The sequence below is a fragment of the Oryza sativa genome, chromosome 8 (genome assembly GCF_034140825.1).
Source record: "Oryza sativa Japonica Group chromosome 8, ASM3414082v1".
NCBI classification, from domain to species: domain Eukaryota; kingdom Viridiplantae; phylum Streptophyta; class Magnoliopsida; order Poales; family Poaceae; genus Oryza; species Oryza sativa.
Genome location: NC_089042.1, coordinates 19,846,641 through 19,862,714, shown reverse-complemented (window position 1 = coordinate 19,862,714; position 16,074 = coordinate 19,846,641). Strand labels below are relative to the sequence as shown.

Here is a 16,074-nt window from a genome sequence, read left to right as displayed (position 1 = left end):
CGAAACAAATGGGCCAACGAGTAGAGTCACAGTCAAAGGCCCAAATTATCCCCCATCTCCACTCCCATCAAAACGACACCAACACGAAAACCCTAACCCCCTCTCTCGCCGTCGTCGCGCCTCGACGGCTTTTGCTCCCCTCTCCCCCACCGCCTCCTCCGGCCGCCGCCGCCGCCGCTGCCGCCGCCCGACGACGTAGTCAGGTAAGCACGGCTCACCGTGTCCTCCTCCCCCTCCGATTCTCCACCGTCTCCTCCCTTCTCGGGGGGACCTCCGCTCGCGCGCCGTGGTTGTGAGAATCCCGGCGGCTTCTCTCGCAGGGGGGCTCGTCAGGAGTAAGGAGGGAGATGGGGCTGAGGGAGAAGAAGCGGAACCAGAGGCGCGTGCTCGCCCGGCGCTCGGCCGCTCCCCGCTCCGGGGAGGGCAAGGACTTCCTGGTGCGCGCCTCCATCCCCAGCTCGTGGTGTTCTTCTGCCACGGTAGCTTTTGGTTCTGATTTCTGATGTCTGTGTGATGTGTTTTGTGCGTGCTCGGCGCAGCCGCTGGAAGAAAGGCCTGGGAAGAAGAGGGCCCGGGAGGAGCAGCCCGAGGAGCCGGAGAACACGTCCACCGTCCTCTACATCGGGCACATCCCCCATGGGTTCTATGAGGAACAGATGCAAGGTGTGTTCGTTGTTTATGGCACATAGCCACATCAATGATAAACAAAAAAACTAGCTGTACCGTCCACGCGTTGCTGCGAATCTAATAGGAAAATTGTTTGCTATTAAAAAATTAATCCCACAAATATATAATTTTCATTGTTCTAATGGCTCAAGCATATGTTCTTGCCACTTCACTCTAAGAAAAGGACAGATTGGCATAAGAAATTAATCAATATAGTAAGAACTAAGAACAAACTCGACAGCTTAAATTTCCCTTTTCCAGATTGTGCATAGATAGAATGTTTGTGGCTAGTCATCAGATAGTAATATGAAGATAGTCAAATAGATTCGAACAATATGTGGCTCGTAAATGGCATGCTCAGCTCCTTATGTACCATAAAGTGTTAAAAACAAATTTTGAAATCAATGCATTGAGAGATGCACCATTTCATTAAGTAGGTATTGGTTTGACAGAAATGCTTTAATTATGTGTGACATTCAGTAGCATTTTCTTCCACTGTGTCCTCTTTCTTTACCTTCTGAAATTTGTCCTCTTGTTTAATGAATTCAACAAGCTCTTCCGCTATTTAGTGGAGCTTAAAATTGCAAGTGAATTGAATCTTGGAGCTTAAAATTGCAATTGAATTGAATCTTTTTGCTTGATGAAACAATATTAAGACAAGGAAAATGAGGCAATCAAGCAGGTTAGTAATTACCAATCAGGAACTACAAATGTATGATTTCATGAAAACTCAGTTGAAAGGAATGGAAACATGTGATCATTGATGATTCTAAGCATTGAAGACTATGATTTCATAGAATAGAACTAAGTAATAGTGTCCATAGTTGAATAGCGTGATGAAATAGTCAGTAAGACGAATATGCATGCATTAATTTTGATCCAAGGCACAACGAGTGTAAAATGAGTTTGTCGTTAGCTTTTCCCAAGCATTAGACATGATTCCATTGATCAGTGGAGCATAAACCAGAATATTGGGAGAAGAGCGAACCAAAAGAAGTGTAGAATTGCAAAATTGCAAATTTCAGTATAAACATATATTCTCAATCCCATTTTCAGCCTTAATCAAATTCTTTCATTGATCAGGCAAAGCAAACAACACAATTCCAAAATGCCTTGGCTTATCTCACTTAAGTGAGTATGGGGCATGAAATTGTAGTAGCAATACCAGGGCATTTATTTGCATTTTCTAATCAAAATGAATGGATTACCCTCCGTCAGAAAAAGAAATTCTATTAATGACACCTTGTAGCTGCTTATCATCCATGCATGCACAGAAATCGAATTAATCATATATATAGGAGGTATTAACTTGAGCATGAACAACGAAGGGGAATGCACATAAGGAATCCACAGAGTCGCAGAAGTTTGATGACATGATGATTAGAAAGGATGTGCTCCTCTGTACTGCTTTTACAACCATGTCTTACAAAGTAGTTCTGTTAACGACCAATTGGGAAGGGCTAGAGACGTGTTGGGGGTGACAACTGCCAAATAAATCATAAAATGACTGGACATATGCGGCAAATGCATCTTTTCTAACTATTCACAACAAAAATGATAAAATCTTATCCAAGGACAGAAATTTATTGCACTGCCAATCTAATGGCTTGTATTTTGTGGACGATGCTCAGTGGGAAGCCTTGGTTTAGTCAATAATGTAGGAGAGATAGGTATGATAACCTGATGGTGTAAGGGATGCAAAGGGATGTGATGCTAATGCTCTGTCTTTTTGTCTTTGCAGGTTTCTTTCAGCAATTTGGAACTGTTAAAAGGTTGAGGATTGCCCGAAACCGCAAGGTATTGTACACTGAATTACATGGTTTTTGTGTTATCTTTGTGATCTAACTTGCATTTTCGTCAATGTTTAGACAGGAAAGTCCAAGCATTATGGGTTCATTGAGTTTGAGAACCCTGAGGTAAGTCTGTGCTTGGGGCTGCATTTGGTGTCAAAACTCTTTATGCTGATGGAATACAAACTTATATTTTTATTTATGTGTTTGTCCTGTCAGGTAGCAAAGATTGTGGCAGATGAGATGAACAACTACCTGCTGTTTGAGCACACTTTGCAAATTGCGATTGTTCCACCTGAGAAAATTCATCCAAAATTGTATGCCTCCGCAAAACGTGGTTTCTATTAAATCGAAGTACCTTTTATTACCTTTTTGTGAAGAAAGAAAAAATAGTCATCGTCCTCTGTTATGAGTATTCTGTTTATTTATTGTGAAATGGTTTCCTTAGAGCCTATGGACACTCTAGAAATTAATCAGGTTGCCTGTTTCCACAACATTGTGCTGCTTGGTACAGTGTCAACAATTGCTAAAATTCGGGCTTTTAACAGAACTCAAAAGATAATGTCTATCGTTATATAATCATTGTCATGTCATGGATAAGTTTGCCAATCAAATATGGGTAGTTATCTTGCAATATAAGTACTGTATTCTTGTATCCTTCTTGTATGTTCTTACTCAACATGCACCTTACAATAATCCATAAAGCCCTCTAGTTGAGAGTTTTTATTTAGCTGTGCTTAAAGCCTGTTTTCTTGTTTGATTAAAATGGGAGCAACATTCCTGTAATTTTACAATTTGCACATCTTTTACCTCTTTTGTATATAGGTGGAAAGGTGTGCGACGGGGGTTTATACCAATTGATCGGGTAGCAATTGAACGGAGGAGGCTGAACAAGGTAATGCATTGTGAATTGAAAGTATGATGTGACATGTGGGCATTTGATCTAATTAGTATTTGTCCTGTAACAGGATAAAACAATAGAAGAGCACAAAAAGTTGGTTGACAAAATCGTAAAACGGGATGAGAAGCGTCGCAAAAGAATCAAAGCTGCTGGGATTGATTACGAGTGTCCACCCCTTGTAAGTAACACTGCACTTCTTGCTTTTTGGTTGATCAAATTGCTTGCTCTTGCTTGTTCTGAATCTAAAGTTAGCTTGGTGTATGAATCTAACATCGCAGTGCTCCTGATCATTTATGTAGGTTTATTTGATGATTATTGCACTGCCTGTTTTATATTATACTTTTGTTGCTTACTAGGACCATTTTGCAACACCTTTCATAGAATTCATGCCATGTCTGGTCACATGCTTTTTTTAATTCTCTTTTAGAACACTTTGATGCTACTATAGCTGCCTTTTTGAATTTTATGCTAAATAAACGTAACTTGTGGACACTTGAGTTCTTGGCCTGGACATACCTTGCAAGGGTGAAGAGAAAGTTCATAATTGGCTCAGACGATCTGGAAAGCACAAAATTTCATGTGTGTGACAGTATGGTTGTATTCATTCATCCAACATTTAATTAGAAAGAAAGTAAAATTTTTTATATTTTTTGCAGCCAAATAACTTAATTTATTGTGAAGCTGTTGTCACTTTGTTTTTTGGTGAAGGGTTAATATGAATTTAACAAGAAGATTTGCTCAGATGAATCATACTATAATTTTGATGAGATCTTTCGCCTGGTCTCATTAGTTTGACATATCCATTGATGGACTGGGAACTATTTTATGTTTGATTATTTACATGTTGATCACTTTGTACTGTTTCTAATTTAGGTAATGGATAAACTGACTGCTGCATGTAAGATGCACAAAGCTATATATATTGGATATATTAATTCCTAGTCCTAGATTATGTGGAAGCAATCCTTGTGAACATTTAAAGTGCAACACACAACCTGCCCGCAGCTATCTCATTTGAGCTAAACCAAGCCACTTTTAGCTACTATGTACTATGAGATGACAAAAGCTTTGTCAGGTTCTAATATTTTCTTGGTTCTACAGATCGGCAGCGTTCAGCCTTCAGCTAAGAAGATCAAGTTTGAGGATTAGTGCCTTTTGACCAGTAGTGACAGGACAGTCGAGTAAAATGACTGGTTTGTTTTTAGTGACGAAGACGTGTCAACATCATTTTGTTGCGTGTTTAATCGGTGTTGTATCAGTGTGACCAAAATTGCACAACGAAGCAGGAAATTTCTGAGATTACGACTGGTATATCTTTGAGAAAATAGAAATCATACTGTGTTTTCCCGCCGCTCAAGCCCAGGTATCCTCTCCCAAGCGTATGTGGGAATTATACAAAGTTGAATCTGCATCCAGTTTGTTGGATTTTGTCTCTAGTTTGCCAATTTTTTTTTTGAAGGAAATAGTTTGCCAAAATTTTCGAACACGTATTGTAACAAATCCTTTGGTTGATGCAGCACAATTTTCCCTTAACCGGTACGCATGCATCAATTAATCTGTAACAAATACGTATTACGTACATACGGATTAATAAGAATAAACAATATGAATACTTTTCCTTCTCTTTTTCACTCCTCCCCGACCTTCCGTCGGATTTGTGGGCCTCCACGGAATTTTTCTTCTAATAATTGTAATGTCTGTCACGTAAGCGCTCGGCTCTTATATCGAGCCAACATACCATAAAATCGAGCCAACATAAGATCGAGCCAACATATAACATCTAGATGTTACGTCAGTCAAGTGGTTCTTTGGTTCTGCTAAGAGTAAGAGTAAGTAGATGTCACGTCAGTCGAGTAGTTCTTTGGGTGTGCTAAGAGTAAAGGTGTGTTTAGTTCTTTAGGTATAAAGTTAAGTAGGTCTATAGTTAGGCAGGTACCAACAATTGTTCTTACAATTGCTGGGTAATTGCTGGGTGTGTTTAGTTCTTTGGTTGCTAGGTGTGTTTAGTTTTTTGGGTGTGCTAAGAGTAAGGGTGTGTTTAGTTCTTTGAGCGTAAAGTCAAGTGGGTCTATAGTTAGGCAGGTCCCAACAATTCTTCTTTGGGTGTGCTAAGAGTAAGGGTCTGTGTTAGTTCTTTGGGTGTAAAGTTAAGTGGGTCTATAGTTAGGCAGGTACCAACAATTGTTTTTTGGGTGTGCTGAGAGTAAGGGTGTGTTTAGTTTTTTTGGGTGTAAAGTTAAGTGCGTCTATAGTTAGGTAGGTACCAACAATTGCTACGAGTAAGGGTGTGTTTAGTTTTTTGGGTGTAAAGTTTTTGAAGTATACAGACATACATTTAAAGTATTAAATGTAGACTAATAACAAAATAAATTACAGATTCCGCCTGTAAACTGCGAGACGAATTTATTAAGCCTAATTAATCCGTCATTAGCAAATGTTTACTGTGGCGTAATTAGGCTCAAAAGATTCGTCTCGCAATTTACATGCAAACTGTATAATTGGTTTTTTTAATACTTCATGCATCTGTCCAAACATTTGATGTGACGTTTTTGACCAAAATTTTTTGGAATCTAAACCAGGCCTAAGTTTAATAGTATAGCTAACCATTAGCTTGGAATCATCTATAGTTAATTTAATAGCTAACTTATACAATTAGTTACCTATAACATATACTACACAAGTAATAACTGATCCTACCTGTCATACACATATTGCGTCTTGTAGTCTGTGTTGTAGCTGGTTACAAATTTGTAGCCGCTGCTCTTATCTCTGCTCATTTATCTTCTCAATATGTGTTTATAGCTAATTTATAGTCTGCAATTGGACCTGCTCAATTACGCTAAACATCTGGCGACAAATTTTTGGCCCAAAATCACTCGGATTTGCTTTCCTTGGATTAGTCTCTGCATGATTTAATTAGCGGCTGGGATGTGTTCCCTTGGATTAGTCTAACTAGGTCCACAAATTTACAAATTTTGTTAAATGGGCCGTCAATAAAATACGGCCCAGCTACACGATCGATGGAATACACTGCAGGGAAGTGAGTAGACACCATCCTCCCACTCTCGGACTCTCCACTACTCTTCGCCGCTCGCCGCCTCCTTGCTCTCACCGCCGGTCACGACGGCGCCGCCACCCACCCGGTCCATCACCTCCTCTCCCGCCGAGCAACGCTGGAATGGCCGGCCGCGGAAACGCCACCGGCTCCACCCGCACCCGCGCCTCCGTCAACGTCGTCGCGGTCCACGGTGGTAAAGATTTGTACAAATCCTGCTCGTTGTTCCAAGATTCCGTCGATTGGTTTTCGCCGAAAGAAAAGCAAAATTATTCGCAAAGTGCGGCGGCGATGGAGCTATTCCCCGTCGATTTCCCCTTTCCACGCCCTCCATTGGCGTTTGGCGCGACGGATCGGCATCAATCCCCCCTCCCCCACGAAGCTTCCATTGGTTCCCCCGCGTGTTCTTGACCCCTTCATCTTCCATGGATCCGGGCATCTCACTCTCGCTGCAGCCATAGCTCGTCTGGGTGTTCTTGGTCTCCCAAAACCACCAAAGATCAAGCGTTGCACGGTTGCACCTGAGATTCAGAGAGAGGAGGATTGGGAAAGATGGTCGGAGCCACGGCGAGTGCTTTGATCGGGGTGATGAATCCCCTCCTCACGAAGCTCTCCGGCCTGCTCGAGAGGGAGTACGGCAAGCTCAAGGGGGTGGGCCGCGAGGTCGCGCTCCTGCGAGACGAGCTGAGCAGCATGAACACCGCGCTGGAGGCGGTCTCCGATTCGGAGGAGGAGCCCAGCTCGCAGGTCAAGGAGTGGATGCGCCAGCTGCGGGAGCTGTCCTATGATGTAGAGGATTGCATCGACGTCTTCGTGCACCGCCTTGGCCACCATGACCCCGGCGACGGGCTCTTCCGCAGGACCAAACGCCGGCTCAAGGCTCTCCGGAGCCGCCACTGCATCGCAGGCCAGATCGCCGAGCTGAAGGATCGTGCCGTGCTGGTCAATGACCGGCGCAAGAGGTATGAGTTGGATGCAGCTGCATCTAGCTCTGCTGCGATCGCCATCGATTCCAGGCTGCCTGCGCTGTTCGAGGAGATGGACAGGCTTGTGGGCATCGAAGGTCCAAGGGATGAACTTGTTGAATTTCTTACGGGAGGAATCAATTTGGCTCCACAACGCAGAGTTGTCTCTATTGTCGGATTTGGGGGATTAGGCAAGACAACTCTTGCCAATCAGGTCTATCAACATATCAAAAGCCAATTTGATCGCACAGCTTTTGTGTCTGTGTCACGGAATCCCAACGTCAATAAGATCCTAGCCAACATACTTATTGGAATTCTCGAGACAAGAAAGCTATCATCAGTTCATCAGAAGCAGCATAGTGACACAATAGAAGATCTAAAGCACAAAACTTTTGAAGATTGTAAGCTTATCAGCCTGATAAGAGAAAACCTACAGAATAGCAGGTATGAACATGTTTGTTATTCTAGATGTAAGGATTTGATGGTCGGATGGTCTACTTTCTTTAGTTTGTGTTGTTTTTAATCATATTTTTCTACAATGTTACCGCACCTTTAGTTTTATAAATTGAACTGGTCAAAGTACAAACCAATTAATTTGGGTGGTTTCTTCTGTTAATTTTTATTAAAATTGCCCCTTAATAGGGAAAAATGAAACACTTCACATGGCATTGCCAATTACTCCCTCCGTTTCACAATGTAAGTCATTCTAGCATTTTTCACATATATATTGATGTTAATAAATCTAGATAGATATATATGTCTAGATTCATTAACATCAATATGAATGTGAGAAATGCTAGAATGACTTACATTGTGAAACGGAGGGAGTAGTAGATAACCTACCCCAAATTTTTAGGCATGTACATATCAAAATGCAATATCTTGAGTTATTTGATGGATGTTCCCTTACCATTTTTATATGGAAATGCGTACAAGTGATATGTTTTTTTTTTACATATTGAATAATAGGTACTTCATTGTAATTGATGATATATGGGATAAAGCTGCATGGCGAGACCACCTCCGATTTGCTTTTCCTGAGAATAACTCTGCAAGCAGAATAATTACAACTACACGCATCAATGATGTAGCTATAGCTTGTCACTTCTCACATGAAGATTTTGTTTATGCCATGAAGCCCCTTAGCAGTGAGAACTCTGAGGCATTATTTTTTAGAAGAATCTTTAGCTCCAAGGAGAAATGCCCCCCTGAATTGGAAGAAGTTGCTGATGATATACTTAAAAAGTGTGATGGTTTGCCATTGGCCATAGTTAGTATAGCTAGCCTTTTATCATGTAAACCAGTTACGAAGCAGGAGTGGGTATGGGTGCTGAACTCCTTTGGTTCTACAGTTATGAAAGATCAGGGGTCACACGAGTTGGCAGTAGTGAAGAGGATACTATTTCTTAGTTACAGTGATCTACCTCACCACTTAAAGTCTTGTCTTTTGTATTTAAGCATTTTCCCTGAGGATCATACAATTACTAGAGATTTTTTGATATCGAGATGGATCGCTGAAGGATTCATTACTGAACAACGAGGAGAGAGTTTAGAGGAAGTGGGAGAAAAATATTTTAATGAGCTCATAAATAGGAATATGGTTCAATCATTTGAGATTGACCCTTTTAGTAGAAGAGAGGCCTATCGGATGCATGATATCATGCTTGATCTTATGATATCTCTGTCTACTGAAGAAAATTTTGCAACTATACTGGATGGTCAGCACTGTGCACCATCATCCAACAAGATTCACCGTTTCTCCCTCCAATGTAAAAGTGTGGAAAGGATCACGTGGCTGAGAACCACTAGTTTTTCTCATGCTCGGTCGCTCTCTGTCTTTGGTGATTTTAACAAGATACCCCCTCTTGTGGACCTTGAAGTTTTACGAGTACTAGACCTCTTGAATTGCTCTAGTTTGAAGGATGATCATATCGAGAATATTGGAAGTTTATTTCAACTGAGGTATGTCAGACTTGGAAATATTAGCAGGATACCAAGGCAAATTGGGAAGCTAAAGCTCTTGCAAACACTGGACCTAAGTGGAACAGCGGTAAAGAAGTTACCTCAATCTATTGTTCAACTGCTCCAATTGGTCCGCCTTTTTCTGCCTTGGCGTGTAGAATTGCCAAATGGAATTGGTAACATGGAAGCTCTTCAGGTGCTATCAGTGTTCGATGGCACTGAAAACACATCAGCTATCATTCAAGAGCTCGGTAACCTAACCAAACTGAAGGATCTTGATGTGTACTGGAATTGCAACGACACAGAAAGTGGTCATGAAGTGTACATCAACCATTTAGTCAGATCTCTCTGCAAGCTAGGTGGATTTAACCTTCAGTCTCTTTGTATTCGGAATATATACCCCTGTTCCTTAGATATCTTGGCTGAATCGTGGTCCCCTCCTCCACGTCATCTTCAGACATTTCAGACTGATATGGGCTGTTATTTTTCTAGTCTTCCAACATGGATGTCCTCCCTCTCTGAGCTCACCTGCTTAAGAATACACATGAAGAAGGTGGGAGAGGAGGATCTCCAGGTTCTCAAGTGCTTGCCTGCCCTGCTTCGTCTCGATCTATACCCAGGGTACCCCAAGCATACTCTCAAAGTTAGCTGCAGTGGATTCTCATGCCTGAAGGAATTTACTTATGGTCCATCCTATGTTGATCTGGCTTTGATCTTGCGTCATCAGTCAACTATCAAAAATGGACTTGGTATGGGTGTGATGTTTGAAGCAGGGGCTATGCCGAAGCTCCAGCAGCTTGAGTTTGGTTTCAACGCACATGATATGGTATCTGCGTATGGAGCTGGACTCGATTTTGGCATCCAGCACTTTGCCTCCCTCAGGCATGTTCGTGTCTTCATCGACTGTAGGGATGCAAGTGATTGTGAGATGGAGGCTGCACTGGCTGCAACCGCTAACTCGGTTTCTCTCCGAGGAAGCTACCACGTTGAAATTCGTAGAATTTTAAAGAATGTGGAAAATGATGAGCAGAGCTGACTTGGGACATCATACAACATGGAACTAAACATAAAGTTTCCAGCCAAAATCGAGATGCCAATATGGTTTGGTAATATATTAATCTTCCTCTTAAACCGTCTATTGTTACATTGTTCCTTAGCTCTTTCTTTTTCTTGTTTCTGTTTTCAGTTGAAGTAAAATACTAAAGTGTTTTGGATACCCAAATGATTTCAGGCTGACAATTTTAGTGGATGTGCTTGTCAAAATGGCGGTTTAATGGCAGTTAGGCAATACATGTGGATGTGCAGACTTTTTTTTTTAAAGAAAAAACTCATATTCTTCTATTAAATAGACAGGTATATACGTTTGATTTGAATTATGAGTTATCTGTGGTGTTTTTCTCTTTCTGGTGATAACGCATTAAAAAATTTCACGAATTTTGTTGTCGTTCCGATTTCGGAAAAAACGGAAAGAGCAGATCGAGTGGATCAAAAGCTCTCAACCAATTTTGAGAGATAAAAAAATCGGTTGGATTTGATGGGGAGGATCGGCTCCGGCATATGGGCACGGGATTACCTGGAGGTTGAAGACGGCAGTCGGCTATACGAGCTGGGCCTGTAGATCTATGTGTGGACTAGATCGAAGAGAGGCAGGCCACGCGGACTGGGTTGGGCCTGAAAAGAAAGGAAAGAATGGGCTTTAAGCCCAAAACCAAGAAACAATTTTTATTATTTTTTCAATTATAATGTACTAGTAGCATGCCCGTCCTACTGCTACAGTAACCAAGAAGATGCATGTGCACATACGCAAATATGAATTTTAACCCTTATGACAAAAGGAGAAAGAAACAAACTGTCTTTATACAAAATCACATAGTGTACCCATCAGCTGTATTTATCTTTCTAAATAACCCAAATAATTGATATTCCACTGACTGAAATTGCAGCATTACAGTAATGAGATGTCAATTTTAACCTAACCTATAGAATTACATAACCCTGCCACTTTACAACACATCGGCAAAAAGGGAAAACATCAATGGCTTGATACACCATATGATTTCACCTATAAAAGTTCGCATATGGCAATCGAGCATTAGGGGGAACTTGTAAGTACTAACATTTCCACAACAGCCACTTCACTTTCAAATTTTCGTTCTTGTCAGAAGTTTGTGGGTGTTGTTTTTTCGCATTTCTCAGCATGTTTGATCTCAGAAGTTTGGCGCTGCCTGCTCGAATCCTTCTTTGGCTTTTGTACTCGCTGAAACATTTAGCAACCATGATCAGATTTAAATGCCATAAGGAGTAGCAATTTCATCTAAGAAAATATTTTGCACAGGAGAAATAAAAAATATAAAAGGATTAGGATGAACACCTGAGCAAGAGCTACAGTTCGATCATGTCGTTCAGCGCGTATCTTGCTCTTCCTCCAACACACCATATATTCAGAATCAGCTTAAGCCTCCCTTATCCTGATATTTTCTTTGCTTGAGCATGTCTGTACAAGAAACAAACCAAAATTAAGGCATGTGAAGTCTTTTTCACCAAACAACAACCATCGTTTTTCTTCTGATGCATCCATTTTATGCATCAACAGGGATCTTCTCCCTCAAACATCAAAGGAGGGGAAATTAACTTTCAGCTTCTACTTACCTTTGCTTTAAAATGTACCCTGACCATCTCCTCATTTAAGAATATGATTATAGGACAGATATACGGATTTGCACTTCAGCATGTAGTTATTGAAATCAACCTAAAAAAACATCATCCATGTTTGCCGCATCTGTGGTTGAATGAGCTTCACCACTTAGGCTCTCTTAACAGGCAAATTTATCTCATGATCTTCTTCATGTCTTGACTGATGTGCTCATCACTATCTGATTGCAATCATATGATCATATTTTAGAGGCTGATCTTGCTGCAACATTTCAAAAATAATTCATAATACATAATTTCAATATGACACATTCCATAGGATCTTAAGAAATCAACAGCAGAGATTTGGTACTTGGTACCTTCTCAAGTACTATAAAATTCCTCTTAGAAAAGCTTCAATATCGTTGGATTTCCTGTAGAGGAAAAATACAGTTAATGAATAATTCATTGATCATGTAAATTTGAATTATGTTGATATTGAAAGAAAAGGGATGACACAATACATCTCATTCCATACGCCCCAAAATCACAGTAGCTAGCCTGGAATCAAACTCAAATAGACAGAATGTAAAACCGTGTCGATTGGTTAATATGATCTTATGACCATGAGCATGTTTGCCCAGATTATGGACCAAAGCATCGATTGCCTAAAAAATCTGTATCCTTCATTATTAACTTTTTCTGTCGTTGCATGTGGTTACAGTTAAATCAATAAATAAAGTGTGTATGCCAAAGAGATTTAACAATCCCACCATAATTAATTTCATTTACATGTGCAAACAAACTTGAAGAGAATGAGCTCAAATAAATCTGTTTTTGTTGAATAAAAACTGTTTTAACATTCTAAAATCAGATTATGCAAGTACTCATATCAATTCATCAATTCAGAAATATGATCCATATAAAAATGATGACTCCTCACTCCTATATTTGTCCTCTGGACATGTATCCAATCTCTTCAACACTCCTAATCTGGTTGTATACAATCTCTTGAACAGTCCTAATCTAGAAGCATCAAGGGAGAAGACGCTACCATCAAACCGAATTAGGGAGAGAGAAGAAAGTGAGCATGAACCATAAACAAGTGTGAATGATTCAAGTAAACAAGATATATTCATCCACCAGATACTTCCATCACATTGCGCATGTGCATATCAAGATCAAGAGGTACCTCATTGCTTGTGGCCTGCTGGTATGGGTGTCTCACCCAGGCCAGTGCGGGCGCGATGGCCGCTGTCGAGGTTGGAAATGGCGTGGGTAGACAGGGGCACAGGGCACGGCGTTGCAATAGAGGTCAGGGGCGAGACGGCCGAGCAGATGTGGTGCTCCAATCCAATCATTACGCCGGCCACCACGCCGTCATCAACTCCGCTCCGTCGCAGCCCGGCGTGGACGCGCCGCCTCTGCCGAGCCCCTCGCGGTGAGCACCACCCGGCTTCGTCCACCGTGGTCTCGCCGCGCATGTCGCCTGTTCTTGACTCTGGTCTGTGGCCAGGGGTATGATAAGGGAGAGGCACGTCGGGGATCAGTGGCGGCGAGGAGCAGATCGCGTCGACGGGAATCCTGGACGACGACGGATGGGACGACGGCGATGGGGATCGGGTTGAGGGCGAGCCGGCGGCGGGGATCGGTGGCGGTGAGACGACTGATGCGACGTCCGCGGAGCGTCGGGGCGGGGATCGGTGGCGGCGAGAGGACTGATGCGACGATGGGGATCGGCGGCAGTCGAGGGCGGCGGCGACGACAGCGTGAAAGGGAACGATTAGGGTTGGGGAGAGGAGGGGCGGCGGCGCGTGAGAGCGTTTGAGACGGAGCGGAGAGGAGCGCGCAATCGAGGGATCGATCGATCTGGACCACGAGGGAGGTGGGAGGTGGGAGCGATCTGGACTGTTGGCATTTCACCAGGATGATCTGATCTGGACCGTTGAGTGAGAAATGAAAGAATGAGTAAATGAGTGAAACCATTTGTTGAACTATAGGGTAGATAGCGATCCTAATGTTTCAATTCGTTGCTTAGTTCTTAATAGCGGTTGTACCATTGAAAAAACGTTTTTATCTATTGCAACGCACGGGCATGTTTTCTAGTTCAAGAAAATAGAGAAAAGTGGCTTGTAACGAAGGAATTCGCGCTTCGGATGTCATATTCTGAAAGTGACGTGAATTGAGTGATATATCCTGAAAACAGTTTGAATTGGATGGCATATACTGAAAATTCTCATAATAATGTGGTATATTTTTTGTTTACCCTCATTGTAAATTCTGTTATACAACCTACTGCTCGTTGCAGGGGACCTTAAAAAAAAGGCAAAAGTCTACTAATGCACATGCTGAAACTAGCATTGAACATGTTCCTAGTGCCTCTTCTACTCAAAATGCAATATTGTCTGCAACAATGACATATCCACCAAGCAAAAGCTGCCAAACTGGGAAAAAAGGATAGAACCTCAGTAATACTTCATCAGGTCAGTTAGGTATATTAGTTCCATCTACCGTTGCAATAGTGAGGTTGTGTTTAGTTCAGCGCAAAATTTGAATTTAGGTTGAAATTGGAGATGATGTGACTGAAAAGTTGTGTGTGTATGACATGTTGATGTGATGGAAAATGACTGAAGTTTGGATCCAAACTTTGGATCTAAACACAGCCTGACTTCCTCATATGCTCACAGTTTCCTTTACCATTTATGTCAATGTCAGATCAAGGTCAATGACACGATGTGAACCTTTGAGTGTGTTGATGCCACTACCAGTGCCTAGAGAGAAGTCTAAGGCCAAGGCTAAGACAAAGACCAAAGCTAAAGCCAAGATAGCTCCTAGGAAGAACACAAACGATAGCGCTGCTACTGCGCCTTTGGCACAAGTCAAACAAAAAGGCAACTCCATTCCTGTGTCTCCGGATAGTCCAGCCATGAGTACAAGGAGCAAAAGAAAATCTCTTAATTTTAATTAGGGATCCCTTTTAATTAACACTAGTTTATTAAGTCGTGCATTCGCAAGACTATAGCCATCACGTTATGAATGGTGTGTAAGAAAACATATTAACGTTAATAAAAAATTATAAATTTGTTGTTCAAAACGTATAAAACATATAGTTATTTTATGAAATTTTACTACGGTATTTACGTGATATAAGCTCCCTCTTTATTAGATATATTTTACACATTATTTACAGTGATTAGCTTAAATTTTTATAATTAACAATGTAAAGACATTTTTCAAACATACTTTCTAAGAATTATCATAACAACAAATAATTTAACATACATTATTGTGTCCATTGCCTCCCTCTTTGCTGAACTTTTAAATGTTCCATTTCTAGTAATGGTGTAAATAGACTTGTAATTTGAATTGTGCCTCCCATCTTTAGTCTGAACAAAATAGTGAGTGCAACCATAAACACCATTTTCGTTGATGCTTTTAGCAAATTTAATTTTCTTTTGCTTACATGAATATATGTTAAGATAACGAATTTGGCAGTAAGTCTAGGTATAACACGAATTGTTTTATCTTGATCTGTAATAAATAAATATTACCATGACAATAAATAATTTACAATAATTATGCTAAACTTGAGCGACTCTAACCATCATATTATGAATGGTGTGTAAGAAAAATATATTAATGATAATATGAAATTACATAATTTGTTGTCCAAAACATATAAAACATATAATTATTTTATGAAATAATTTTACTATGGTGTTTACATAACAATACTTTCCTCTCTATTAAATAAGCTTAATTTGAAATGTACGGACCATTTTTCGTTTAATGAATTTTATCATAAACACCATTTTTCATTGTTGCTTTAGCAAATTTACTTTTTATTTTCTTTTGCATACTTGAATGAAGTCTAGGTACTATAGTTATGCGATATCTTTCTACCATCTTAAGTAAGAGGTTCTTGTGTGGCCTGCTAGAAGGATCTAGAACACTCTATGTTTTTATTGCTACTTAAGTTTGATCCTATGGTCAAAATCGATTCTAACTCTTTTGTCATTTTGTGAATCCGATGGCCAATATTCATCGGATGATGTGGCACATTCTAGTTACATCTTAGGTTACACTTTTCATTATTTAAGATGT

At 40.8% G+C, this 16,074-nt stretch overlaps 2 protein-coding genes and 1 long non-coding RNA gene across 7 annotated transcripts; 2 read left to right on the top strand and 1 right to left on the bottom strand.

Moving 5' to 3' along the window:
• Positions 1 to 66: 66 nt before the first annotated feature.
• On the top strand, positions 67 to 4,714 carry LOC4345558 (uncharacterized). Its single transcript, XM_015794730.3, has 9 exons — positions 67 to 203; positions 321 to 437; positions 540 to 663; positions 2,408 to 2,463; positions 2,535 to 2,582; positions 2,676 to 2,773; positions 3,282 to 3,351; positions 3,425 to 3,535; positions 4,459 to 4,714. The coding sequence occupies exons 2-9, from the start codon at positions 348 to 350 to the stop codon at positions 4,504 to 4,506; spliced, it is 645 nt and encodes a 214-aa protein (XP_015650216.1). The 5' UTR covers positions 67 to 203; positions 321 to 347; the 3' UTR covers positions 4,507 to 4,714.
• A 1,696-nt stretch (positions 4,715 to 6,410) lies between these two features.
• LOC4345557 (disease resistance protein RGA5-like) lies at positions 6,411 to 13,425 on the top strand. 4 transcript variants are annotated; one of them, XR_010734747.1, is made up of 4 exons: positions 6,411 to 7,821; positions 8,347 to 10,445; positions 10,571 to 10,692; positions 10,815 to 11,159. XR_010734747.1 is itself a non-coding variant. In XM_015794729.3 (2 exons), exons 1-2 carry the CDS (start codon positions 6,965 to 6,967, stop codon positions 10,373 to 10,375), a joined length of 2,886 nt encoding a protein of 961 aa, XP_015650215.1. In that variant the 5' UTR covers positions 6,411 to 6,964; the 3' UTR covers positions 10,376 to 10,555. The 4 variants fall into 4 exon arrangements, 1 of the variants encoding a protein (XP_015650215.1); XR_001548298.3 differs by lacking the exons at positions 10,571 to 10,692; positions 10,815 to 11,159 and adding an exon at positions 12,990 to 13,425; XR_001548297.3 differs by lacking the exon at positions 10,815 to 11,159 and having other exon boundaries at positions 10,571 to 10,743.
• On the bottom strand, positions 11,230 to 13,857 carry LOC107282063 (uncharacterized). Of its 2 annotated transcripts, none has more exons than XR_001548299.3 (5): positions 13,163 to 13,857; positions 12,351 to 12,404; positions 11,989 to 12,253; positions 11,711 to 11,833; positions 11,230 to 11,596 (listed from the first exon to the last, which is right to left on the bottom strand). It is a non-coding gene; the product is annotated as an uncharacterized lncRNA (long non-coding RNA). The 2 variants fall into 2 exon arrangements; XR_001548300.3 differs by having other exon boundaries at positions 11,989 to 12,212.
• Between the last annotated feature and the right edge of the window lie 2,217 nt (positions 13,858 to 16,074).

Coding starts and splice junctions, on each gene's coding strand:
- LOC4345558 (XM_015794730.3), top strand. CDS start 348: ATGGGGCTGAGGGAGAAGAAGCGGAACCAGAGGCGCGTGCTCGCCCGG. Junction 438..539: donor GGGAGGGCAAGGACTTCCTG/GTGCGCGCCTCC, acceptor TGCTCGGCGCAG/CCGCTGGAAGAAAGGCCTGG. Junction 664..2,407: donor CTATGAGGAACAGATGCAAG/GTGTGTTCGTTG, acceptor TTGTCTTTGCAG/GTTTCTTTCAGCAATTTGGA.
- LOC4345557 (XM_015794729.3), top strand. CDS start 6,965: ATGGTCGGAGCCACGGCGAGTGCTTTGATCGGGGTGATGAATCCCCTC. Junction 7,822..8,346: donor GAAAACCTACAGAATAGCAG/GTATGAACATGT, acceptor ATTGAATAATAG/GTACTTCATTGTAATTGATG.